The sequence below is a fragment of the Electrona antarctica genome (assembly GCF_951216825.1).
Source record: "Electrona antarctica genome assembly, chromosome: 14".
NCBI classification, from domain to species: Eukaryota; Metazoa; Chordata; class Actinopteri; order Myctophiformes; family Myctophidae; genus Electrona; species Electrona antarctica.
The window spans coordinates 33,685,342-33,698,265 of record NC_136795.1 but is presented as its reverse complement, the minus strand read 5'-3'; the positions used below and the strand labels follow the sequence as shown (position 1 = coordinate 33,698,265).

The following is a 12,924-nucleotide window of genomic DNA, read 5'->3' as shown; positions in this document are numbered from 1 at the left end:
TCTAATGATTAACTATTACAGCTACACAAGCTGACAACAATTGTATAAAACCGGAAAATGATGGCATGAGGATGAGATTTACAAAAGTATATCTGAAAGGCAGCAGACCATGCTGTTTCAGGACAGAGACCTGTTGCATGTGACAATCCCCTTGAAGTGGAGAGATGAGAGGTCTCAACCCATATGCACACAGTGACACCTACGTAAGTGTCCGGCGAACAGTTGGAAAGTGTTCATGCCTTGTGACTTTTTTCATTTTTGTTAAGTACATTATTTTGTTTCACTGTACTGTACACTACAGGACATTACATTACATTACAGAGTGTTCAATTACTACTAGCTACTCAAGGGCATGCAATTCTGTAAAGATGTAAGTCAGGAATACATCCCCAACCAATTATGCAGTGGACTGAGTAGAGTACCCAGTCCAGTGTTACCACAGTACGAATAACGTCAGATATTACAATCAATGGGTGATTTATAAATAGCCACCGGCCTACTTGGAAATGATGCAAGTCAGGAGCATAATGGGAAAGATGAAAGTTACAAATGCATGGCCAACCTCCTGTTCATGCATTTCCCGTTGCACTTGCTGTACTTGTCATCAGAGACTCGTTGTACCTGTTGTACTCGTTGTACCTGATCCCCGACATCCCCCCCAAAAAACTGCTGTGAAGCCGATGGGTTGGTTTACCAATGAGAGAAGCCGATACCTAACCTAACTCTAAATAGGTTCATTGCGTCCTCCACAGACCCACGGACAGACAGATACATACTGTTTTTTTTTTGTTGTTGTTCACAACAGTTGGTCTGAGCAAATTCCCACTCCCACACACACGCCAAGTTCTAAGGGGGTGGCATAGCTGAATTGTGAGAAAGCATGCCTGCCTTGCCTGGGGAACTGCAGTACCCAGTTGTCCAAAGTACGATTCCAGGCAGGGCCAACAATGTGTTGAAGTGTCCTTTAACCCCTAATTGCTCTGCGCCCCTTGTGGGCAACCAAATTTCCCCTGTGGATGCAGTACCTGAGTTATGCCTGGGACAGTCACACACAGTCAGACAGGACAGTACCCGAGTTATGCCTGGGACAGTCACACACAGTCAGACAGTACCCGAGTTATGCCTGGGACAGTCACACACAGTACCCGAGTTATGCCTGGGACAGTCACACACAGTACCCGAGTTATGCCTGGGACAGTCACACACAGTACCCGAGTTATGCCTGGGACAGTCACACACAGTACCCGAGTTATGCCTGGGACAGTCACACACAGTACCCGAGTTATGCCTGGGACAGTCACACACAGTACCCGAGTTATGCCTGGGACAGTCACACACAGTCAGACAGGTTTTGTGAATTTAGAGATGCACACATCAGACACAGACAGAAGCATAAACACTAAACAGCTGGAGTTTGAGAATGTAAGTGCTACTTCTCCATTTGGTAATATGCCCACCCAGTTTACTATTTTCTAAGCCAAAAGTTACATCACATATTTCAGCACATTTTGGATTTGAGCTAGGCGACATGGCATCTGTCACATTTGTCTGGAAATGTCTGCTGCATGAGCAAACATGTCAACACACAGATGAGTACAGTATGGGTGCTGATTTTACAGTTAGAGAGACTTGCAGAGAGACAGAGGGGAGGCTTGTTGGAGGATTAAGGGAATCCAAACTTCTTCCCTTTCTCTCCCTCTCAGATGTAAAGGAGTTATTTATAACCCAACTTCTCAGGAGGCTAGCAGCACCAGCGTGTCTGCAATCACGTGGTGGCAAAGCCATGCATCAACATCATCATCTAGCCATAACGTTGCTATTTTCTACTTCTTAATCTTCACACCTATTTAGGAGGTCTTCACAGCGTAATATGCAAAGTCAAAGTCAAAGTCAAAGTCAAAGTCGTACGATTTGTCACACACGTTACCGCAGTGAAATTTGTTCTCCGCATTTGACCCATTTCTTGGAGCGGTGAGCCACAGCCAAGGAGCTGTAGCGTGCGCCGCGCTCGGGAATCATTTGATTAGTAGATTTGACCCCCAATCGAACCCTTTGATGCCGAGTGTCAAGCAGGGAGGCATTGGGTCCCATTTTTACAGTCTTTGGTATGACCCGGCCGGGGATCGAACCCCGACCTCCCAGTTTCAGGGCGGACACTCTAACCACAAGGCCACTGAGCTGCATGCACACAAAGCACCGTTTTCTTTGTTTCACCTCTTGATTCCTATCCATTCAAGCTACATACAAAAAACAACACTGTTTCTTCTGACTGTGTGCCTGGTGTGCCACTTAAAAAAACTGTTCCCATGCCCAGCTTGGTCTCAGTGCCATTGTTTCTCTCTGCTCTCAATACGTCTGTTCCTCTCTGCAGGCCTGCGTCTGTCTGTCCATCTATTTCATGTCCTCGTAAGAGCCTTGCCTCCCTCTCCGATTTGGCACAAGGCTGATCTGCAGCCTGAGGGCTCAGAAAGGGGCCTAGGATAAAGAGGAGGGGGCAAGTAGAATAGCTGAAGGGGTGACAGAACATGAAAGGAAGGAGAGAAATGGGGTGAGAGCGAGATGGTATAGAAGAGAAACACCAGGGAGGAGTGAGGCAATGATCTGGCTGCTCCTGCTATCATCTAGGGAAGGGAGGGAAGAGTGCATAAGGAGAAAGAAAAGAGAGCAATAGAGGGAGTCCTTAACATGGCCTCAGGGCGTTCTCCCATCCCTCTCATTCTTTCTCAAACTCTTTATCACTTTCAGCAACAATTGCCCACACTAAAATTCTCAGTGTTCACGGTTCATTTAACTCGGTGTAATAAATAATTAAATTAGCACTGAAGATTTTACAGTGTGTACACACTCATTTCCAAACGAAACAGCCCTGAAGACCATGAAAACAAGAGAAATGTAAAATTACAAGAGCATGTAAAAGAATAATGTCCCCACACACATACAACGCAATGAACGCATATTACATTTTATGCAATCTTACGATGGAATGGGGGTCTGGATTGTCAGACAGACGTATCTATCATTCCACTTTTGTGAACAGATACAGGTTGATAACACACGTGCTATAGCACTGATATCGGGCCAACAATAAATCATCAAGATGAGGCCTGCTGAGGCAGTCGGGGAATGACAGCCACCATCATCCCACTCCTATCAATGATAGCACTGTGATAATCATTACGATAAAGCATTTAACTCAGGAAGGATCCCAGAAAAGCCTATGTCCTTGTCCATGCATTTTAAACATTCGGGAATGGGACAATAGTCTGGCTAGAAGAATGGTGTACTTTGTTCTCTCTGGATGCAATAGACCACCCTGGATGGTATGTGTCAACAAGGGGACCGCGTAGTCGTAGTGTGTGTGGCTTTAATAGACGTAATGGCACATTGGGCCAGACAAAAGGGGGTGGCCCCTACTGGACACAGGCTTTGAGTTATGGTCAGTGGAGCTCTGATCTGCACAGCCATCTCCGTTGGGCCAAACCCTAGAATGCAAACTAATGGCTCACAATACAGTACATAACAATCAACGACTGCAGGAGTCACAGATGGACACATCATGTTGCTCTTTCCTCCTCCACTCTGTTCTTCTGACTATATCGCTGCAACACCAAATCCCATTTCAGAATCAGAACACCAACCATAAGCAGGCAGCTAAGATTAAAAATGTCCTTATTTTCAGCTAAGGCAGCCAGTTGCTATCTTAGAAGGCACTGCAGTAAGGCACAGTAGTCAGTCCATCTACCTGTCGTACAACGGCCCAATCTGATATTTCCCTTGATGATGGTTCCATAAATCTGTAATCATAAACAAAACGGAGTGTACTTCTAATAGAGAGGCGTGAATGCTAATCCTGGAGGGTGTGATTCAAGGTGAGCTGATCAGCTGAGCGCGGACTTTGATCCTCCTGTTGGTTCCCAGTGTAAATATTTGCCTTGGGTTGCTTCCAGAGTGCAGGTATGCTGAACTCCAGTATTTACTCAACAATTCTTGAACCTAGTCCAACCTGCCGACCCACATTCCACCAGGACAATCCCCACCGCAGTCCACACAGATCCCATGACCCTATCAGGTGAATGTAGAGCTGAAGGAAGAGGGAAGAGAACAAGAAAGAGGAAGGGGGTTGGGCTAGGGTTGAGCTCCCAAGTAAAAGAAGAAAGGCTATCAAGCAGTGGCCAAGCCAAATCCAACAACTCCAGACCCCTTGCTATTGGGTGGTGAGGCGGGATCTGGCAGTCATCTGGAAATCCAGGCCACTGCAGAGACGGAGCCCTAGAAATAATTCACCCATAATATCAGGACTGTCGTCCTGCATCAGTGCTGCTTCAGGGTGTATGTGTCTACACGTACGCGTGTGTGTGTGTGTGTGTGTGTGTGTGTGTGTGTGTGTGTGTGTGTGTGTGTGTGTGTGTGTGTGAGAGACTGTGTGTGTGTGTGTGTGTGTGTGCACATCCTAGGGCATACGCACAGACTGGTTGTTAGAAGGTGACAACAACTTGGGATGCCCTAAAAGAAGGCAAAAAATTGTCGTGTCTGCTATAATTGGCAGCCGTCATATGGAGACGCTGTTACAACAGTATACCCATAGAGTTCAGAGTGACATGCCTATCATGAAAACACATGGCATGACTTTGCAGATGTAACTCTAATGCACCTATAATATTCGTGTCCTTGTATGCATATCCTTTGTGTGGACATAAAATGTGTTAAAATGTGTGTACAGTATGGAGGGCTATCTGTTGCTGGGTATGATGCATGCACGTCAGCAGGGACTTCTCCGCTCAAGAGTGAACATGCTGCATGCTCAGCCTGACAACCTCCTCTCATATAAGGATGAAGAGAAAGTTTGCCTTGGACAGAACCTGTATAAGAGACCAGTCGCAGCAACTTGGCAGTTCGAGCAACTAACTCAGTCGGTAGCGCTGTTGCCTCAGAGCTAGAAGGTCCCGGGTTCGATTCTCAGCAGGGAATCCTGCTGTGGGAGTGTTCTTTGCTCCACGTCATCAGCGCCCAGATACCCTAGGTGGGGTTGGTGAAAGGGCCTTTTCTGTGTGCTGTTTGCATATTCTCCCCATGTCCCCTTGGTCCTAGGGCAGAGGTTCCCAACCATTGGTACGCTGACTGGTGCCGGTACGCAGCATATTTGCCACCGGTACGCAAGAAGGGACGGGCCATGAATCTAGAACCTTGCGTCATCAGGATTTTCCAAACAGCGGTGGAAGGTTGACTTGTTAGCATAAAGATACCACGGTTTCGTCAGTGATTTCACCAACTGTGGTATAAACAGCTTAGAGTCCTTGCTACTTTCGTGTTGCATAGCATAACGGTGACATCACTGTCGAATCCTTGGTATTTGTGTGTGTTGAGCGAGCAGCAGCTGCGTAACAACAGCTGTAGCCTATTTTGTCACGCTCGCGCTAATGAAACACTAAACGGGATTATTATTTCATTCATCTTTCATGTGGACATTCAAGTATAACTATCAGAAGATAACCCAGGTAAAGTAATGCGTCACTAACTACAGTTTTCCACCTGTCCAATGAATATCAATATAACATTATGTTGTGATATAATAATATAGCAGCAGTCTGTCTTCTGTGTTATGGTAAGATGTTGCGAGATGCAGCGACGCACCGCCAGAGGGAGAGTAGCCCCCTGGATTTAGGCACCAGGTAAAAAATACGTTACAAAATTGTGGAATTAAATAAATAAAATAAAAACATAATTAAAAAGGGACTAAGCAAGACGCATTGTATGATACTACCAAAAGGAAGCGATTGACCATTGCGCTAAATAAAGCTGTGTCAGTAAGACATTTTTTGTCACACAGACAGTGGATAGAGGCAGGGAATGACCTTCAGCTACATTTGCTGAAGGACCATTTAATGGTCCGGCTGGCCAGGAATCGAACCACTGATGAGGTGGCATTGCGCCCATGGGGTAAAACTATCGCCCTTAATATATCATTCTTAGACTTAGGAAACCATCCCTACAAAAGGATGGTGTTAATTTCCCAATGCTGGTCAAATAATACTTATTATATTATACCCATTACCCAAGGTGCATAAGAGGCAGTATCATCAGAGTGACATGGTAACTAAAACTCCTTGTGCAATGGATCCGCTGAAAAGTTTATGAAATATTGCTCTCATCGTGTATATGAAAAGCGTCTGTTCGTACTCAAGCTTTGTGAATGAGGCCCATTGATTCCAGTCCCTGATTTGAATCAATGTGGCCTGGGCCATGGCTCAGCGGTCCAGGCACCTTGGCTGGTAATCCAGTCTGGCAGTGTGCCGCGGGTTCGAGTCCCGATCCCGGCGGCCTTTACTGCATGTCTTCCCCCCCATCTCTCTCCCCATTTCCTGTCAGCCTACTGTCTGTCCCTCCATAAAATAATATAAAATAAAGGCGAAAGCCACAAAAAAAAAAACATTTAGAATTGAATCAATGTGTATGGTGGAAACATTTTATTAGCAGACAGCCAGCCATGATTTGACAGTAAATACTACAATCTACCATTACTTCACACAACACAAACCACTCCAGTCCTACTCAGCACTGAGCCATTGGAATATAAAACAACAAGAGATTTCTGAGAAAAGGTTTGAACCACTAGTAACTTTCTGAACAGTTTGCCCTCATATCTAAGGGGTGGTTACAAACAGATTCCAACGTCACAGCAAAAAAGTCTCACTTTGAATGGTGGGCTCCGATTGGTCACCCACAACTCTGGGGTGAGCGAAATGTAATTCAAACTGAGGCTCAATCTTCCCAGGGATTTATTTTTCCTGTGGCAGATGTATCTGGTTTCCAGGCTAGATGTGGACAACTGTCACTTTGTCTTCCATCTCAAATATTTTGACTTGTGGAGGGAGACTGCAGGGAAGAGCATTCACCTGTGTATTGTATTCCAATCTATTGTAAGTTCCTCTTCTGATGAAGAAGAAGCACCTGACTTCTAACTGACAACCAGGAGTTACTTCCTCGGGTTGTTGTTGGTTTTGACAGTCATCAGGAGGTGACTCGTAATGGCTGCTCTGACTCCAACCTCATATGGCATTTTATTTGGACAACATGAATCAGCTCTCAGAATACTACATCTAAATTTAGGCTAGCCAACAGACATTGCAAAACTGGTACCACAGGAAAAACATCCATCCACATGTCCACAAAGTATGAGAAACCGCATAGAAAAACATGGATCACTATCGAACAAAAGCCCATGTGATCACCTAAAGAAATCTAGTAAAGGTTGCAAATTTGTTCCCCCGACACTATTATTGGTCCGACAGACAACCTACCTCAAACCCTAACCTAACCATAACCGCAAGCACAGGAGCAGCGCATGTTCGATCGCTAGTCCGAACGTTCCTGCATGTCGGACTAATGCTCCGTCGGAATTACCATCGGATCCCGATCAATAACCCTAATGTTAATTAACTGACCTGAATAACCTTGATGGAATGTAATGTGATGGGTAGTCGCCATGCTTTTTTTCCCCCTTTTTAACTTTATCGTCTTATAGTAAAGATTGTTCCATGTTATAATTATGTTGTGTTATATGTTGTGTTATATGTATGTGATATCATCTCACACTCACAGATTTGTTAGATTAGATTGTCAGATCTTTGCAGAAGTAAGAGCAGTTCATGCTTTGGTGGCAGCTAATGGGGTTCCGAAATAAAGAATGACATTACAATAATGCCTCACCCTATGGTTTTACCAATAAATCAGCAAGGATGTGGCTCACTGTTATTAACCACTTACAAGCTCATAATGCATCGCACATAGCAATGTGTCAATGCGTAGCATGGTGACACCTCCATGCAAGGTGATAACTTGAGAGCTTGTAACCACATTGGCACCGTCATAGAAGAACTCACTGACTAGTCTTGAACAGAAACTCCCCCTCCTCTCTGTTTAATGGTGTTTTCATTGCTCAGCGTTTTTTTGTTTGTTTCATATTTGATTTTGTAAAAAACAGACCTTTCACAATACCGTTTTTGTTGTCTGTGCAAAAATCAATAGATTTGTAAAAAAATATATATAAATCAATAGATTTGTAAATATATATAAAATGAATAAATAAATTGTGATTTGCCATTATAAAAACAAATTGTGATTTATCTTTTTCTTACTTTTTTTTTAGCCTATAATGACTTCCCCAAAATAGACACTACCAGGTTTAAAATGTTTAAGCTTTTCCCCCCCACAAATGACAAAGACTGGAGCTGCGGCAAGGGAAAGATATCATTAGAACATCAACCTCTCTTCTTCAGCAGTTTCATGAAACTCAGAGAGCAGCCGAAATTAGGTGCTCTCTCCTGCCGCTCATGCTTGCTTGCACCCCAACCAGATCAATTGTAATGCTAGGCTAGCTGTGAAGACAAAAACAAACATACCAGTCCAGTACTAACACAGTGTGTGCAGTACCTATATTATGATCAAACACAAAAGAGTTTTAATGCACAGGCGCAGCCCCAGTGCTTTGTACAAAATAGTTACCTTGTTTCCTTCCCACTGCAGAACAGAAACAGATGTTTTAACTATGTAAATAGAATCAGGATAATTCAAATTCTACATATTATATTAATATTATCCAAATTTCAGGAATTTCACTGAAACACAGTAGTTAGTTGCTATCCTAGAAACAGACTACACCCAACCTAGTAGGCCAGGCCATGAAATAAGTAGTACTATTGACTGTCACAGAGTGGTTATAGTTTCAATGAGAGACCTAAACACTTGATAACTAGTTAATTAACTAAATTAATTCTGTGTCTCACAAATGAACATTAAAGCTGCAATCCAGAATTTATGTGCGCAGTGGTTGGATAATCTCATGGTGAAAATATCTCCCCTGACCGTTCAAATCCCTGTTAGGACAATAATTATGGATTATGGTTATGGATTGCAGCTTTAATATCAACATGACTCAATCACGAGCCACTACTGCCACAACCAAAATCACATCCACTCCTTCTAAAAACATGAACTTTCTGATGGCCCATGTTGTACTAGTATGGTTCACATATTATGCAATGCCAATAATGAATGACGCTATTGTCTCCATTCCCTCATCCTTCCAAGTTCCTTTGGCCCAACTTCAACAGCTGTCCACAGTTCAGCAGCCCACAGATACTTGTATGGTGATAAAACTGAGCCTTACATTATTTATTTACAATGTGAAAAACAAACAAGCAGCTCTTTAATTTTCATAAGGCACCAACAAACACCCCAACTACTGAAGGCAAGAGAAGCAGACATAGTATTCTTCATCAAAAGTCTCACCTATCAGTCACTTCCTGCCTTTTCCACGTCCTCAACTGCCCCCTCCTCTTGCTGAGCCCTGCCCAGCTGTACAGGAATGGTGGTTGACAGACCAGCAAGACTGTGGCATGGGCTGTGCACAGAATCCCATGATGACAGGAAGATATTTCCAGGTAAATTTATTCAATTTTGTGGCTATGGATATAGGATAACCTAACCAATGCCGCAGCAGAAGCCATAGCAGCAGCATTAGCAGTAACTGTCTAAGAATCCGCTTCCCTCAACTGAGCCAGCATCAGCTTTTCAAAAAAGAAGATCCCCAGACACTGCAATCTCGACTGCTTTAAGAAAACTAGAAGGGCAGCCAGTGCAAGAGCCACAGAGGGAAGAGGAGGGTGTTTAGTGTGTCTATTGGGTGAGCGCTGATGCGCAATGGCAGCAAAGACAGACTCCTCTAGCGTTGCTCCTGTGCATGTCTCCGAGAAGAAAGGACAGCAGTGGGCCTCTGACAGAGCACGTTTTATGGGAGTGTCTGTCTGCTGGAATGCACCCTGCTCAGGGCAGATTCCACAACACATTTAAGAAGATCCACTTGTGACAGACCATTCATTAATAGTATCTCCTGGCTCTTTGAGCATAAATAGTTTGTTTTTTTGCTGGTTGTTTGTGTTTTGTTACATGCCGAGGCATGCTGAAACAAATATACCATCATTAAATTCCATTCCACTGCACTTTGTGGGAACCATGAGTCATGGTGCATTCAAAACCTGATGCATGCAACTGAGCATCAAGACATCCAATCAAGTGGTAATGTTACTTTAGATAATGTGTTTTCCTCTATTCCCACCCCTCCATCTATCGACCCCAATAGATAAGGAAGGACCTCTTGACAGGGATTGATTCTGAATGACCGTTTGGATGTCCATTAGACAAATTGTCTGCTTGTCCCTAGCACCACATCATGTCCAACACACATACAAAAAATTCGAATCATATCTCAATAAATAGATCCCCATAGAATATCTTATGCATACATCCAGTACATATAGGCTAATGCTTTACATAATGTAACAGTTATCAAAAAGGTTATGGTGTCAACGGTTTCATTTAGCAATCAATATACCATATGCCTAACAACAAAATCATATTACATGTAGAAACCTTAATTTCAGAACTCAAGCATAGACACGGAATCTTTCAGGAAATGATATATTTCTGTAAAAAACGAACTCAAGGGTAGCTGCTATTTGAGTGACTTCACTGTCTGAAGTGAGTATGGATCGGGTTGGTTAGATTACTACCTGGGCACAGATTAGGCTAATGTTTAACCACTTAAACCTTCTATTCTTAGTAAAACAGACCTATGTGTCTCAACTGACACATTTAAGTTCTGGATTGCAGCTTTCCCCCCCCCCCATCTACACCAAATGTATTCTCAAAAATCTTGGTATTTTCGGCAAATTTCCCCCCAGGGACACTGGGGCTCAGCTCATGTGGTAATGACACAAACAAATAATACTTCACCTTGAATTGGGTCGTTTTATTTGACACATCTCCCAAAACCAATGCATGTTCGTCCCGGACGGAATGCAATTTGGGTCATAAAGTGAATCTAACAAGGAAGTTGTTGATATTTATCATAAATGGTCTAACAATATGACCCAACGTTATAACTGAAGGGAGTTCTTCCACAAAAGGAATGTCGTTAACTGTTATTTACTCATCAATACATCAAGTATAGTGTGGAACCAGACAGTCCATACAGGCCCAGACAGGGCAGGAAGAATTTTGTGAAGCATTTTTAGGTATTTGTTTAAGTGATGATGTTATGGCGTATGCAGCATCAATATATGGCCTTCGTTTGATCAAAAATAATACTGTCTGGTAACAAGCATCCAAGTCGGATCACATCAACAGCTGGGGGGATTTTAATAACAGGGGTCCGCCTTGATGTACACGGCTAGCGATGGTGGCTAACTGCTAGCTGTGTAACCTACGTTAGCTTGCCTAGCTAGCGACATACCTGTCCTAATGGATGTTCAAGTCATTCACAAAACGGCCTAGAAGAATTCCTTCGGGTGTAAAAACAACACAAAAAACTACAAGTACGATTAGAACTACAATTAAAAACACTTTATTTTCAAAGGCGAAAGGGAAAAAAAGCAACGCCTTTTCTTACCTTGTCCAGACAATTCACTTTTTCCGTGGGGTACACGACTCGATTACATCTGCCACACAACGGGTTCATGTTGGAGGAATGCTCTTCTGGGTTAGCTAGCTAACAACTCAATATAATGTAAATGCAGTACTGTAAATAATACACAGACTATACTAATACAGTCGAGCGGTTTTCCTCCAGTCCAAGCGTAGCGGTGCCAGTAGCGTTGAGAAATATCGCTGTACAGTTTTGAATAATGGAATCCGCGAAGAGCTTGTTGTTGTATGTCCGTGGTGTTGTACGTTAATCTCACAGCTGGCTGTCAGTCACCAACCAGACACGGAACGGAAAAGCGCGATCTCTCTCTCTCTCTCTCTCTTCCCCAACCACCACGCGCTCCTGAGAAAGACGATGAGAAAAGGAAGAGAAGGAGAAGGCAACAGGAGGAGCAGGGTGGGAGGAGGTTCACTGACTGTTCCTGGGAGCGGGGAAGTGTTTTTCTCTCTCGTTGTCTGATTTTGTGAATTGGGGGATTTTAGCGTTTGTGTGTTTCATGGAGGCGGCGGTGCCCTGGCCTGTGTTGTGCTGTGCACAGTCAGTAAATCACGTTAACCCTGAGAGTAGGTCCTGAATGGAACTGAAATGGACCCACAGGGCCCCCTTCCTTCCATTTGTACACTATCCGGGCTTCCATTTAGTTAAATGTCTACACACTGTAACTGTAACACACTCTGACACCTAAATCATATGATCTTTATCTATTTTTCTTTTTGCCACGTTCGCCCTGTGTCCTACTTGAGATCCTATAGCTATAGATGCATTTGGTTCGGGCGACACCTGCTGCCAGATGATGAGAACTACAACTGTGTGTTCCGTTTTGTAAAGGACTCTCGTCTACTTGACGTTTGTCACATTTACGCATTTACAAACTACATAATAGTTTTCATCATGGCTAATCATTTTTAAGGGTCTGAACTTCCTCGTTCACTCGCCCATTGAACTGAACACCAGATGATCACAAGTTGCATCATCATAACTGCCTCAACATAGGCCATGGCCCGCCTCAATAACCTAACTCCCCCTACTCCCCTCTGACTTCCACCACCAGTAGGCCCCCTTTTCTCCCTCAGGTCTGCATAGTGATGCCAACCAGGTGGTCACCTCAAATGTAACTATAGTCTACAACCCATACTAGTACAAGTCCTTCTCAATTTTGCAATAGACCGGTTGAGCACAGTAAAAGATAACAGCCAGAATGTAAAAACATGTAAAATATGTTTAATGGCTTTTGGGAATGTCAATATTAAAGCCATATTATCCATATTATTCCCTCAGGTCTGCATGGTGGTGATGCCATTAACCTGGTGGTCACCCCAAATGTAACTAACCTATAGTCTACATACAACCCATACTAGTACAATTCCTTCTCTATTTTGCAATAGACCGGTTGAGCACAGTAAAGTAAAAGATAACAGCCAGAATGTAAAAACCGATTTGAA

The 12,924-nt window shown here is 43.5% G+C and overlaps 1 protein-coding gene across 2 annotated transcripts in view; it reads right to left on the bottom strand.

Moving 5' to 3' along the window:
• lasp1 (LIM and SH3 protein 1) overlaps positions 1 to 12,024 on the bottom strand; it is a 35,824-nt gene extending 23,800 nt beyond the window's left edge. Inside the window, exon 1 of one of the 2 annotated variants that reach the window (XM_079520104.1) lies at positions 11,447 to 12,024. In XM_079520104.1, coding sequence (XP_079376230.1) covers positions 11,447 to 11,515 — 69 coding nt within the window. In that variant the 5' untranslated portion in view covers positions 11,516 to 12,024. The remainder of the gene's footprint in view (positions 1 to 11,446) is intronic. The other variant, XM_079520105.1, reaches the window with a different exon arrangement.
• Between the last annotated feature and the right edge of the window lie 900 nt (positions 12,025 to 12,924).